Source organism: Poeciliopsis prolifica, unplaced genomic scaffold (genome assembly GCF_027474105.1).
Source record: "Poeciliopsis prolifica strain line A6 unplaced genomic scaffold, Auburn_PproV2 SCAFFOLD006, whole genome shotgun sequence".
In the NCBI taxonomy this organism is placed as follows: Eukaryota; Metazoa; Chordata; class Actinopteri; order Cyprinodontiformes; family Poeciliidae; genus Poeciliopsis; species Poeciliopsis prolifica.
The window spans coordinates 7,570,778-7,582,045 of record NW_026562381.1 but is presented as its reverse complement, the minus strand read 5'-3'; the positions used below and the strand labels follow the sequence as shown (position 1 = coordinate 7,582,045).

The following is an 11,268-nucleotide window of genomic DNA, read 5'->3' as shown; positions in this document are numbered from 1 at the left end:
TAAAACAGCCCATGACTAAAATTTATGTTTGGTTCAAATTAAAGTTAGTACATTTATGTCATGTGACCAGATTCACGATAACAACAATACTTTGTATGATGCCCTAAGGATATAATATACAATCTACAATAAAGTCTACAATACTCATAAACACTGTAAAGGTGCAATTTAATAAATTACAATATCAAACTCAGATTATGCCCTTTCATCACACACAGAGTGACATATATATATAAGGATTTTTGTTTAAACAGTACAATTTTTTTTTCTTTAAGCTTCAATTGTTTTCAATATGTTTGAATTCAGCCAGCTTCTTTAGGAGTAACTTAATAAATAGGCTGTATAATTAAAAATGTGATCCACAATGAAAACAATAAAAACAAACATGTTGATTCCTTCCAAATGTAACAAAAGGTGAGGAGGTGGGTTTCCCTGTTTTTACTTTGATTGAGACATGATTCTAATTCATTCGTAAAATGTTATTTAAAAACAATGGCTTTTTTGTCCAAAAGCATATTTACACATTTCATTTGACAAAAATTACATGATAGTCATCATCTTACACACAAAAAAAGTCTGCATTTTTGTAGAGAAAATAGATGAATCCTCCATGTATGTATATTGTTGTATTCTAGAAGGAAATATTCAGTTAAATTATACAGGAATATTAAACGTTGACTGTAAAAATGAACCCCAATGATGTCCATTTTTCCAAATTTTAGTATGATTTTATTGAAACTACACAATGAGCAAAAGTTATGAACTGAAGTAAAAAAATCACACAAGATAAAAAGGCAAACAGAAAAATGAAAAGAGCTGTGCAAGAGGTTTAATGGAAATTAGCTGCCTGATGCTTTCTGTTTTCCATTCTTCATTCACTGCACTCATTTTTCTGTCCTTGCAGACATTATTGAGCAATGACTTTGCCATGCTGTTTGCATCAATGCCTGTGAGGAAAATAAGTACAGAGGATTTTAGCTCTTTATTGCTTTGTGGATGACTGTATCTTCTCAGTTATACATTTTGAGACCCCGTATGCAAAAATATAGAACAAATGATTGTTTTTTGACCATTCTTAAGAGTTTTTGTCTGACAAAGCTGACTTTTATACTTTTGAAATAGGTTGAAGACACAAATCAAGTTCAAAGTTTCTGTCACAAATGATTATTCCTCTATTTCATCACATTCACTTAAATCTAGCTGCAGATTTTACTATTTTAAATAATAAAAATAGTAAAAACTGCCTTCATTAGTAAAATATAAATCAATCATTCATCGGGATAACTCCGATCCCATGAGCATTGATGTAGGTGAGGAGGATGTTGGCTCGCTTCTCAATCACATCGATCAGTTTGTCGATGCCCTGTCGGCCGCCCTGACTTTCCCAGTACATCTGGTCCAGAAAAAGCGATTGGAGAAGTTTTTCCCTCAGCTTCCTGTTCCTCAACACAGACACAGCCTGCTCTGGCAGCCTGGGGAGACACGTGAAGAGTTTTGATTCAGTTTGTACATGTATCAAACAACTGTATTTACACTGAGATTAAATTACACATCCACCTTTCAGTCATATGCTATGTTTTGTTGTTATGTCGCATTAATATGGAATACTGTGATATGTTAATCTGTCACATAAAACTTTTGTGAGAAACTGTAAAAACATATCCTAAAATCTGAACATCGGTGATGAAGATGTAGCAAACTCACTCCTTGATTCCTTCCAGAAGCCTGAAGTCTAGATTTTCCTCATCGTGGTCGAAGATTCCTTTGTTGTTGGTGAAGACCAGGTGCCTGAGGTCATGTTCCCTGTGCACGATGTTTGCCAGTTGTATGTTTTCCTGGTCCTTACACATATCATGGTGGCCCAGTTGAACACACACATCCTCCTGCCGTGGAGTGAATCCGCAGCAGCTCGGATCCAGGCGGTTGTGGATCTAATGAGACAGTTCACGTTTCTTCAGAAACAGCCCAAGCTGGGATTTACAGATTTTAAATTAGGATTAAGTTTTCTTTTTTATCCCCTTTGCATGAGGTTGATAACAAAGGTAAACCCTTTATTTGATATTTTCCCTCACTCCATTTTGCATCCATAAGATCCACTTTAATATAAGAAAATCAGGTATAAAAGGTTTAGCCAGGAAAAAAAACACCTCATGCTGATTTCCTCTTTAGTGTCTCTTACTCAAGTTACCATTTTATGTAATTTAAAGGAACACCAATTAGACCACCACGTAGCTGCATAACATCTTCGCAGAGGGGATTCTCTTCTTAAGCCTGAAAAGGCAGAACCTCCTGCTGTAAAACACCTGCTGCCTCCACAGGGAATGGTGACCATAAATTAGATTACTGCACTCGTTCATTCTTTGCTCTTAACAAAACAACATGATGCAAGAAAGGTTTCAGACTGAAAAAATGCAACAACCTACTAAATTTCAACAGCTGCTTAATCCTAGAAAACAACACTTAAATACTCACAATGCTATTCTTGTTTAAGCTGACATTCTTCTCTAAATGCACCTCCAACTGCAAGCAGGCATCAGTTACATATGACTAATTAATATATGAGTTTGCTACTATTACAGAAGTGTACCCATGAAACCATAAACGTATAAAGAATACATTATATTAACTGAAGTTTGTTAATTCATGAACAATGGCAAATTTAAGCACACATTTATGTAATAAAATGTTTTTTTCCAAACTAATCAGTTTCCACTTTTTGTGCTTTCTTTAAAAATAGAGTATTTGCTGTCAGTGCCAATATACACAGAGACCTCCCACACAGGAAATGAACGGACAGGACACGAATGATGAATTTTTTGTTTTTTCTTTTCTTTTTTTGTTTACTGAACAGCCTTTATGGAAGAATACATTTTTCTCAGTAGATTTAAGACATTGTTATGCCAAAAGACAAGAGCATCTAAATAGTAATTATAGGGAGATAGTGCTGCAGAAGATAGTGGAAGAAAGGATTAAAGAAGCAGTTTGTCTTCAGAAACTTTCATAGCACCCAAATCTAATGAGATGCTCCAGCTGCATTTTTATGGTTTCAGAGTAATACTAAAACAATTTATTTGTCTGTGATGTTAAATTTAAAGCTTTAATCCATCAGAGTTTTTACCTGTAGCAAAAAGTCAAAAAGAGCTAATTTGCTCCATTCACTGTGATAAATTGAAGAGCATCCAGAGTTGGCCTTTGGATTGACATTTATTTGCCAACACCTCTGTGTCAGTGAGGTCTGGTACTCCCTCCATGTCATCCTCACAGTAGCTGGGCCTGCAGCAAGGTCTTTGGGGTGTAGCGATACATCCCATAGAACCACCTGGCAGGCCTGACCATCTAAAGTGACAAAAGAACAGGAATTAAATTGTTGGATTTGAGCACATGTGACATCTAAACCTTCGTAAACCACAGATATCTGTTCTGTTTCAGTTCAGTTTGCTAGAACCACTAAAACCTCATTTTGAACCCTATAATTGAGCAGATAAAGACAGAGGAGAGAGAAACAATCTGCTCTCCAAGATAAGACTCATATGTTTCCACACTCCTCTAAGGTCTGTTAATGCTGATGTTGTAATTTTCCATATGTGATGTATCAAAAAAGATTTACTGCTATTTCTTCCCAAACAAGGTTAAAAGGCAAACTAAACAGCAGAAGCAACCAGGGATATCTGAACCTGAAGCTCAGGGCAAAAATAATGTGTCTCTCCTGGTTCAGCTTAATGTATTTAGAAATATTTCAAATCCATCATGAATATGAAAGCAGATGAAGACATTAGTCACAGGCAGGATTATTGTAATGCAAGGCAGAAAAACAAAGGAAAGACAGTTGCTTCCAGTTGCAATAAGCTTCCAACATCTCTGCATGTAGAAAGATCCAAACTGTGCTGCAGCTCTTTGGTAAAATGAAATAAGAGGCTGGAGAAATTATTCATACCTGAACTTTTGTGTATTCAGTCACATATATGTGTTTTATTGGGATTTTATATCATATAGCAAAAAAGGCAATGTGTCATTGTGTATTTTACAATTAAAAACGTCAGAATTTTGAAGTAAGACTCTTCTGCATTTGGTAGATGACCATGTCTTGATGGGTTTGCAGCCATCAGTTTTTTCTTTGACTTGTCTTCTGTGTTTTTCTGTCTTTATGAACTATTTGTTCACCAACATTCTCTAAGAACCTTCATCGCTGGTTTATGACAGCATTGGTTGACTCAATCAGATTACTCTTAAAGACACCAGATTTTATTTGGGGTTTTCACACTAAAGGAAACTTAACAGTCATTGCACAACTTTGATATTTGAAAACCATACATCATGTTTCTAACGAAGAGCTCATAACAGGTTTGTAATTGTGACAAAATGTGAAAAGTCCAACTAATATAAGATGTTCTCTAACAAAGTAAAACCTGCAAAATAAAAAACAATTCACAGAATGCATGTTGTTGGTTTGAAAGAAATGTTTTTGAAAGAAACCAGCATAAATGAACAACCTATGGATTATATCTAATCTAAATAAAAATGAAAACCTACCGTTAAGAAAGCCAAACTTTCTGCTTACCGCAGGTATTGTCCTATTGAGGCCAAGCACCCTGTCCAAATGGAAAGCAAATACCTCCGTGTTTCCCACGGAGCAGTGGATAATTCCGCACTGGCCTCCACATATATTATTTCTATTCAAGTGTTTTTGGCTGAGGGTTTGAGGGTCCATGTCTGCACCCTCAAATATCACGAGGGACGGTGCGTTCAGACGAGGGATTTCTTTTATGCGCAAAACTTTGGCATCCGCAAGAAAGCGCATGCTTTTCACGTCCATTGCGCTGAACCACTGAGGAGCCATTTCGCTGTAAATTCGGATACTACTAAACCGAGGGTCTGTTCCATCATTGTAAGACTTTAAGGAGAATTCCTCAAGACGTCCCGCTTTCCTCGATGTCCCAGTGCTGCGCCAGGTTCGGCTGCGGTTTACTTGGCCTTTTTCCAGTTTGCGCTGCGTAATTGTTGGATAGATTGTTTTTCTTCTCACTTTCTTTCTCAGCTTTGGTCGGATTGTACCTCGAACATTTGCTGGTTTAAGGCTCTTGAACTTTAGCGTTACGTAGACCACATTGAACAGGGTCGGGACCTCCAGACTAGCCTGGGTTTGCAGGTCAGAAGTGGCCGGTAGTTCCCCGAATGAGTGATGCTCGCTGCGGGTGTGCCGCTTCCGCTCCTCGTTAGTCCTTCTGCTCCGGGGTTGCTCTAAATGCCCAACTTTTAAAACCAAAAATAACAAGTTGGCCAAACACAGAGTTGCTACAATCAAAGTTCTTTTGGAGAGAGAGAACCTCCTAAAGTTACGGAGGAGTTTTCGGAGGGGGAAATAACAGCAGTGGACGCGGAACTTCCCCATTGTCATTTATTAAAGCTGAAAGTGTTTTGTCACTTTGCTCAAACTGGGGAGGAGCGCGAGTTTGAAACTCAGCGTCGGAGGAAAGGCTTTCTAAAAGTTTATAGACAGCAAGAACAGATAGATCATTTAAAAAACATAATTCACATTGGCTGCAGTGCAATGATTCATATTCACCTCTTCACATTCTGAATACTTCATTCAAACATTCCATAGGTTATCATAACAATATGGATCCCATACATATAACTAAGAATATTTTTTCACATAAAATTCATTGTGACACTTAAGAAAACTTGTCTGAAGTTTTGTGACTTTTCTGAAGATACATTGTCTTTTCAAAAACAACTATCAGTTTTACTGACACCATTCAATTTAATAAGTTCTAAACTATATTTATAATTCTGAAAGCGGAATCATTTATAGGCATGCACATTTTCCCGCGGTTTAGGCGACATCTGGTGGTTTTAACCTTTGGGTTTTAACATGTCAATGCAGGATGTTCACACTGGGAAAGAATAACGAACATCCCATCGGAACAGGCTGGAAAGGAAAACACTTATCAGAAGGAAGAAAACATGTTGCAGTGCAGAGAGCACTGTGCCAGGGAACCACAGACAGAGGAGTTCCTGGTCCAACTCGAAACGAGTTTAAATATAGAACCATTGTCTCCTGGCTCTGTTGTGTCTGCAGTTGTGCCATATGAGTCATCAAACAAGAGTTGATGTGAAGGAATGCAATTTTGCAGAGATTTTAGAAAAAAATGTTTAAAGATTTTAAAAAATTGTTGATAATGTCAGTGAATTTACATGCAAAACTAATTATACAAATGAAATTAGACTCTGATGTCATCTTGTCGTCACGCGTGCTGCTGCCTTCCCTGATGCTCCGCGGCTTTAATTAAAGCGCCAGGTTCGGCTGATTGGATAACTGGCGGCACCTGCTTGCTCTCCAGGCTTCTGCAGACTCCCACGCGTGGCCTCTTGTGGTGTTTTAAGGTTGTGGGAAGTTTGTGTCGACAGGGAAAAGAACGAGTATTGCATTTTTATGATGATGCCTCTGGTAAAATGCTCGCCTCTGCTTTTATTTGTAATGATGGTGAGATGCCTCTGCGCTGACGGTGGGTTAGTACTGCTGTGTGATTAATGTGGAGCTCACTGAGCTTTGTGTGTGTATTATTATTATTATCATTTTTGAAAATTGTCATATTAAATTGTTTGCCCTGACATTTGTCCATATGCTTTAGGCTGTAATGAAACTGGAATTTGCCCCCAGGGAACTGTTGTCCCCAGTAACTCTACAAACGCCACTAATTTTGCTTATGGATTAATTGCAAACATGGCTGCTGTGGTTCTGTATGGAAGCACCTTTGTTCCAGTCAAAAAAATAGAAACAGGAGATGGTAAGTGGAGAAAATCTGGTGTAATATTCATTTTTCTACACTTAATGCAAAACCCCCTTTTTTTCTCTCTCTTTATAGGTATGTTCTATCATTTTGTGAGCTGTGCATCAATATGGGTTGTATCTCTTTTTGGCGATCTGTTGCTGCGAACACCCAAATTCCAGCCTCTTGCAATGCTTGGTGGAATGATCTGGGCCACAGGTATCGTCTCTGGAAATCACAACTTAAAGCAAAACCCCTCTTTCTGCAGTTTGGCATCGTATGGTGCAGAAGATGGGCTCAGTATGTAAAACTGGAGTTCTTTTATTGCCGTTAATAATAATAATAATAATAATAATAATGGTCTCTACTGTGAGAAATGGCCAATTCTGAGTACAGTCAATTTCACTATAAGTTACTGCAGGCTCCATGAAACTGGCTAGAATTGTATCTAGAGAAGATGTGAATTAATTTTTGAGCTTCTTTGGCCATGCTCGTGTTGCCAAAAGATTGAGCAAATTAAAAAGTGGAATATCTTAAAGTCCAAGAATAAATGTTTGCTTTCTGACTCGGTTAATTCCTGTTTTGTTCATTGTATGATGAGGGCTTACTTTAAGTATTTAAAAATTCAATAGCTGTATTTAAAACTTCAAGCTTTAGTCTATGAAATGGGTTTTAACATTTTGTGGATAAATATTAGTCTAATAGTTTACACAGAATAACTTTTCATTCACAGGAAGTGTGGCAGTGGTCACCATTGTTAAAGCAATTGGGCTTGGTCTTGGAATTTTAATTTGGGGATCATCCAGTCTGTTGATGGGCTGGGCCAGTTCTAGGTAAGAGATGTGATTGCATGAATCTCTTGAATTGTATTTATTTTATTTTTTTCTGCATTTATGTGGGAATCTTTAGGTTGTCATAAAAATGGATGTCACTGTTTGAAACAGATTTGGGTGGTTTGGGATTGATGCTCAGGATGTTTCCAGGCCAATACTGAATTACTGTGGAGCTGGCTTGTGTCTGCTCAGGTGAGCTATGCAACTTTTAGGAGCCTTTATGTCACTAGGCATAAATGTAGCCGTCATGCTGTTTGGATAATCTGGTCTGGGTTTTATTCCCTTTAGTGGCCTGGTGTTTTTCTTTGTGAGAAGTGATGTGAATCTCCATCCAGAGTCAGAAACAATGCCTTTACTAATTGACAAGGTGGGTGATTTTTTTTTTTTTTTTTTTTTTTGTTTTTTAACTGTGAATTGTAAAACTTTTTTTTTTGTTTTTTTTTTTTCCCCCAGAGATCCATTTCTGGCAGTTTTATACACCGGTCCTCTGCATACTGGATTGATACCATTGAACCAAAGAAGAGGCGAATCATGTAAGGTCAAACACTGCCTTGGTGTGATCTCACAGCTTTGTATTTGGAGGACAAAAAAATGTTTGGAATTTAATAAATCATCAGCGCTGGACATAATGCATTCTGAGACACCACAATAATTATACATGCTGTTAATGTTCACCTGCACTATTGACTCAAAAGTTTAGATCTTATTAGATGTCAAGGGCTGTAGCTTTGTTTGGAAAGCTGATTCTACCCCAAGAATGCATATTTAGTTATCACAGAGATTGGATTTCTTTCTTTGAAAAATGAAAGGAAGGATTTATACCATGAAGTATCAGATACAAAAGGATTTATGTTTTTGGTACTAAAATGGCTTTGGAAGTGAATGTTTAGTATTCACTTTGTTAAATTGTGTGACGAGGCATGGCTTCATTTCTATTTATCAGTTCTGTAGGGAACAAATGTTAAAATTAACATACAAATTGAGCAAGCTCTGAAAGGAGATTTAAAGTTTTTCATCCAGTTTTTCACTCTTTGTATTCTCTTCATCAGTGGTTGCCTGCTTGCCGTTATGGCAGGCTTGCTGTACGGCTCGTCATTCATACCCGTTCTCTACATAAAGAACCATGCAGCGTGTCGTGACAGCATGTTTTATGGCGCCAGTGTCTATGGTAGGTTTGATAACCTTCAACTTGTTGCTATTCCCAAATGAGCATAAAATAAAAGGAAAAAATTAAAATGTCATGCTGACTATCAGGATTGCTCCTACTCTTGATCTATACATGAAGCGCAGTGATCCCTCCGCCTGCTGAGAAGTTGCTTTAACTGAAGTATTTTTTTTATTTTTTTTGCAGATCTTGACTATGTTCATGCACAGACCTCTGGTGTTTTCCTTGCGAGCTCAGTGTACTTCACCATTTACTGTGCTGTGATGAAAAACAAACCCAGGGTTTACCCCAGAGCCATTTTACCAGGTAGCAGCTCATTTTAATGAGTCTTTCACCAGGCCTATTTTAACTGGATGATATCATGTTTAAACACAAATGACTAACTTGCAATGATAATCAAACTGCTCATTTATATTCAAATTTTTGTTTGCTCACACTTGTAATTAACCTTGCAGCATGAAGTAATAAGTGTATGGCTTACTGCAGATGGAACTCAAATGTAGTTGAGCTTATTGCATTTCTGTGTAGCCAAGGTCAAGATGCATGCCCTTCTCATTTTCCACATGCTCTTTTTCTAAGAATGAAGAAAACATGGTGCCCAAGAGGCCACTAAAAGATCTAATAATAGCTCCAGTTTGACCCTAAGACAGAATCGGCTGATGTTTTGAAAATGTCATGTAATCGCTTCCTGTTGCTTAGTGGCATATAGTAGTGATGCAAGGGTTCAGTGTTTAAGATCTGGCCAATTATTTGGGATAAAAGCTTTTTTAAATTTTTTTTTTAAAGTGTATAAACTATTTGACCTTTTTGTGGTTTTAAAAATATTCTCACTCTGCCTGTACTTCAGCATTTCTGTCAGGATTTATGTGGACGATGGGAACATATTGTTGGTTCCTAGCCACCAACTACCTGAGTGCTGTTGTTACCTACCCCATTGTCACTGCAGTAAGTAAATTATGTCCAAAAAAAGTTTCTTTTTTTTTTTTTTATCTTCAGATTTCTTACTGTGTACAGTTGGAGCACACCTCATTGAACATTTCTCCAGTTTTTCTGTAATTGCACTTCATCAAAGCAGTTGCAGAGTTAACCAGAAAATAGCATTTTTTAGTGTTTGCACTTCTCTAAAGTCTTTAATTTGAAGGACTTTTTGTATGTTGTAAATATTTTAGTATTTGGTGCCCTAAATGTTAATTGCTTCAAAGAAACTTGCAATAGTTTAACTGAAGGGTTTGCCAGTTTGACATGGGTTTTCTTTAACTTTGGCTTTACCATGTATGCAAACACCTTGTTCAGTTGCCATGTTGCATGTCGCCTCAGCGTTTGGAGGATTTTTTTTTTGTCAACATCATTGGTTCTGCCTATTTTACATTTTATCGTAGAATAAATGAGTTTTAGGACTCGTTTCTGCTCTCACAGCCAACACTACTATAGTCAAATATGTTGTTTTTCCAATTCCTGTCCTCACGCCCCCTGCCCTGAGTGTCATAGGTGTTTTCCTTCTGCCACACACCTAGTTGAATCTTAGGTGATTAACAGGCTTCTGCAATACTTGGTGGCTGCAGAAGACATCAAGCAATCATTTGAATCAGCTGTTCTGGTATAGAGATGCATCTAAAACATGCAGAGCAGGGGGTCTGGGGACTGAAATTGAGAAGCACTGTAATAATAACAGATGTCTTATCTTTATGAAGATGGGTGGTAAATGGTAAAAATCTGTAAATGGCTTTTTGTGTTTTGTAGGGCTATGGACTGGTTGCAGCTCTGTGGGGATCCTTGGTCTTCAGAGAGATTAAGGTAAGGTGTGAAATGTCAAATGGCTTTGCTTAGATTTCTCCACAGGGAAGTTATGACAAATCTGTTTTCTTTTCTGCAGGGTTTGATGAATGGCCTCCTCTTCTTCTTTGCTACGTGTGTAGTGTTGACTGGCTCTATGCTAACTGCCATTTCAAAGCTCTGAAAGCTAAAAATGATCCATTTGTTGACTTCACTGAATTACTTTTAAAATAAAAGATCTTGGAATTCATTTTAAATCCACAAGAAGCTAAATCAATCTCACTCTAAGATTGAAAACGAGATGTATTTGTAACTGAAAATATTTTTAGTCACTTGATCTTAAACCCACATTTGACACTTTATCACCCTTTAAAGGTTGTTCTAAAATATTGCACATTTACATTATGACCTGGTGGCAGGGTTTTGCATCAATCCTTTTTGTATTTTTGTGACGTCTATTAAAATAACTTGAATATTATGTAGTTTTTTTTTGTTTTTTTCTACTGTAATCAATTTTTATAAGTGGTGAAACACTTATTAAATTTGCTATAAATTGAATGCTCCAAATATTCAGTACCTAATTGGGCATCTTCAGGTTTAATTTCTTAAGCAATTACTGATATTTGACAATCAGACTTGTATATTTTATTGTAAAGGGAAGAAAATGTATGAGATGTTAAGTTTATTTGGAAAAGGTTAGATAAAACCAGATTTGAGGGAGAGGGTG

At 37.1% G+C, this 11,268-nt stretch overlaps 2 protein-coding genes across 4 annotated transcripts; one reads left to right on the top strand and one right to left on the bottom strand.

Moving 5' to 3' along the window:
• Positions 1–856: 856 nt before the first annotated feature.
• LOC129360550 (Golgi-associated kinase 1B-like) lies at positions 857–5,389 on the bottom strand. Its single transcript, XM_055030860.1, has 4 exons — positions 4,531–5,389; positions 3,119–3,336; positions 1,705–1,931; positions 857–1,472 (listed from the first exon to the last, which is right to left on the bottom strand). The coding sequence occupies exons 1-4, from the start codon at positions 5,387–5,389 to the stop codon at positions 1,265–1,267; spliced, it is 1,512 nt and encodes a 503-aa protein (XP_054886835.1). The 3' UTR covers positions 857–1,264.
• Positions 5,390–6,341: 952 nt separating this feature from the next.
• LOC129360551 (transmembrane protein 144-like) lies at positions 6,342–11,019 on the top strand. Of its 3 annotated transcripts, none has more exons than XM_055030862.1 (12): positions 6,342–6,484; positions 6,633–6,788; positions 6,867–6,989; positions 7,504–7,603; positions 7,715–7,795; positions 7,892–7,970; positions 8,057–8,136; positions 8,653–8,771; positions 8,955–9,074; positions 9,616–9,713; positions 10,509–10,562; positions 10,642–11,019. In XM_055030862.1, exons 1-12 carry the CDS (start codon positions 6,454–6,456, stop codon positions 10,723–10,725), a joined length of 1,125 nt encoding a protein of 374 aa, XP_054886837.1. In that variant the 5' UTR covers positions 6,342–6,453; the 3' UTR covers positions 10,726–11,019. The 3 variants fall into 3 exon arrangements, with proteins under 3 accessions (XP_054886837.1, XP_054886836.1, XP_054886838.1); XM_055030861.1 differs by having other exon boundaries at positions 6,342–6,506; XM_055030863.1 differs by having other exon boundaries at positions 6,424–6,510.
• Positions 11,020–11,268: the final 249 nt, after the last annotated feature.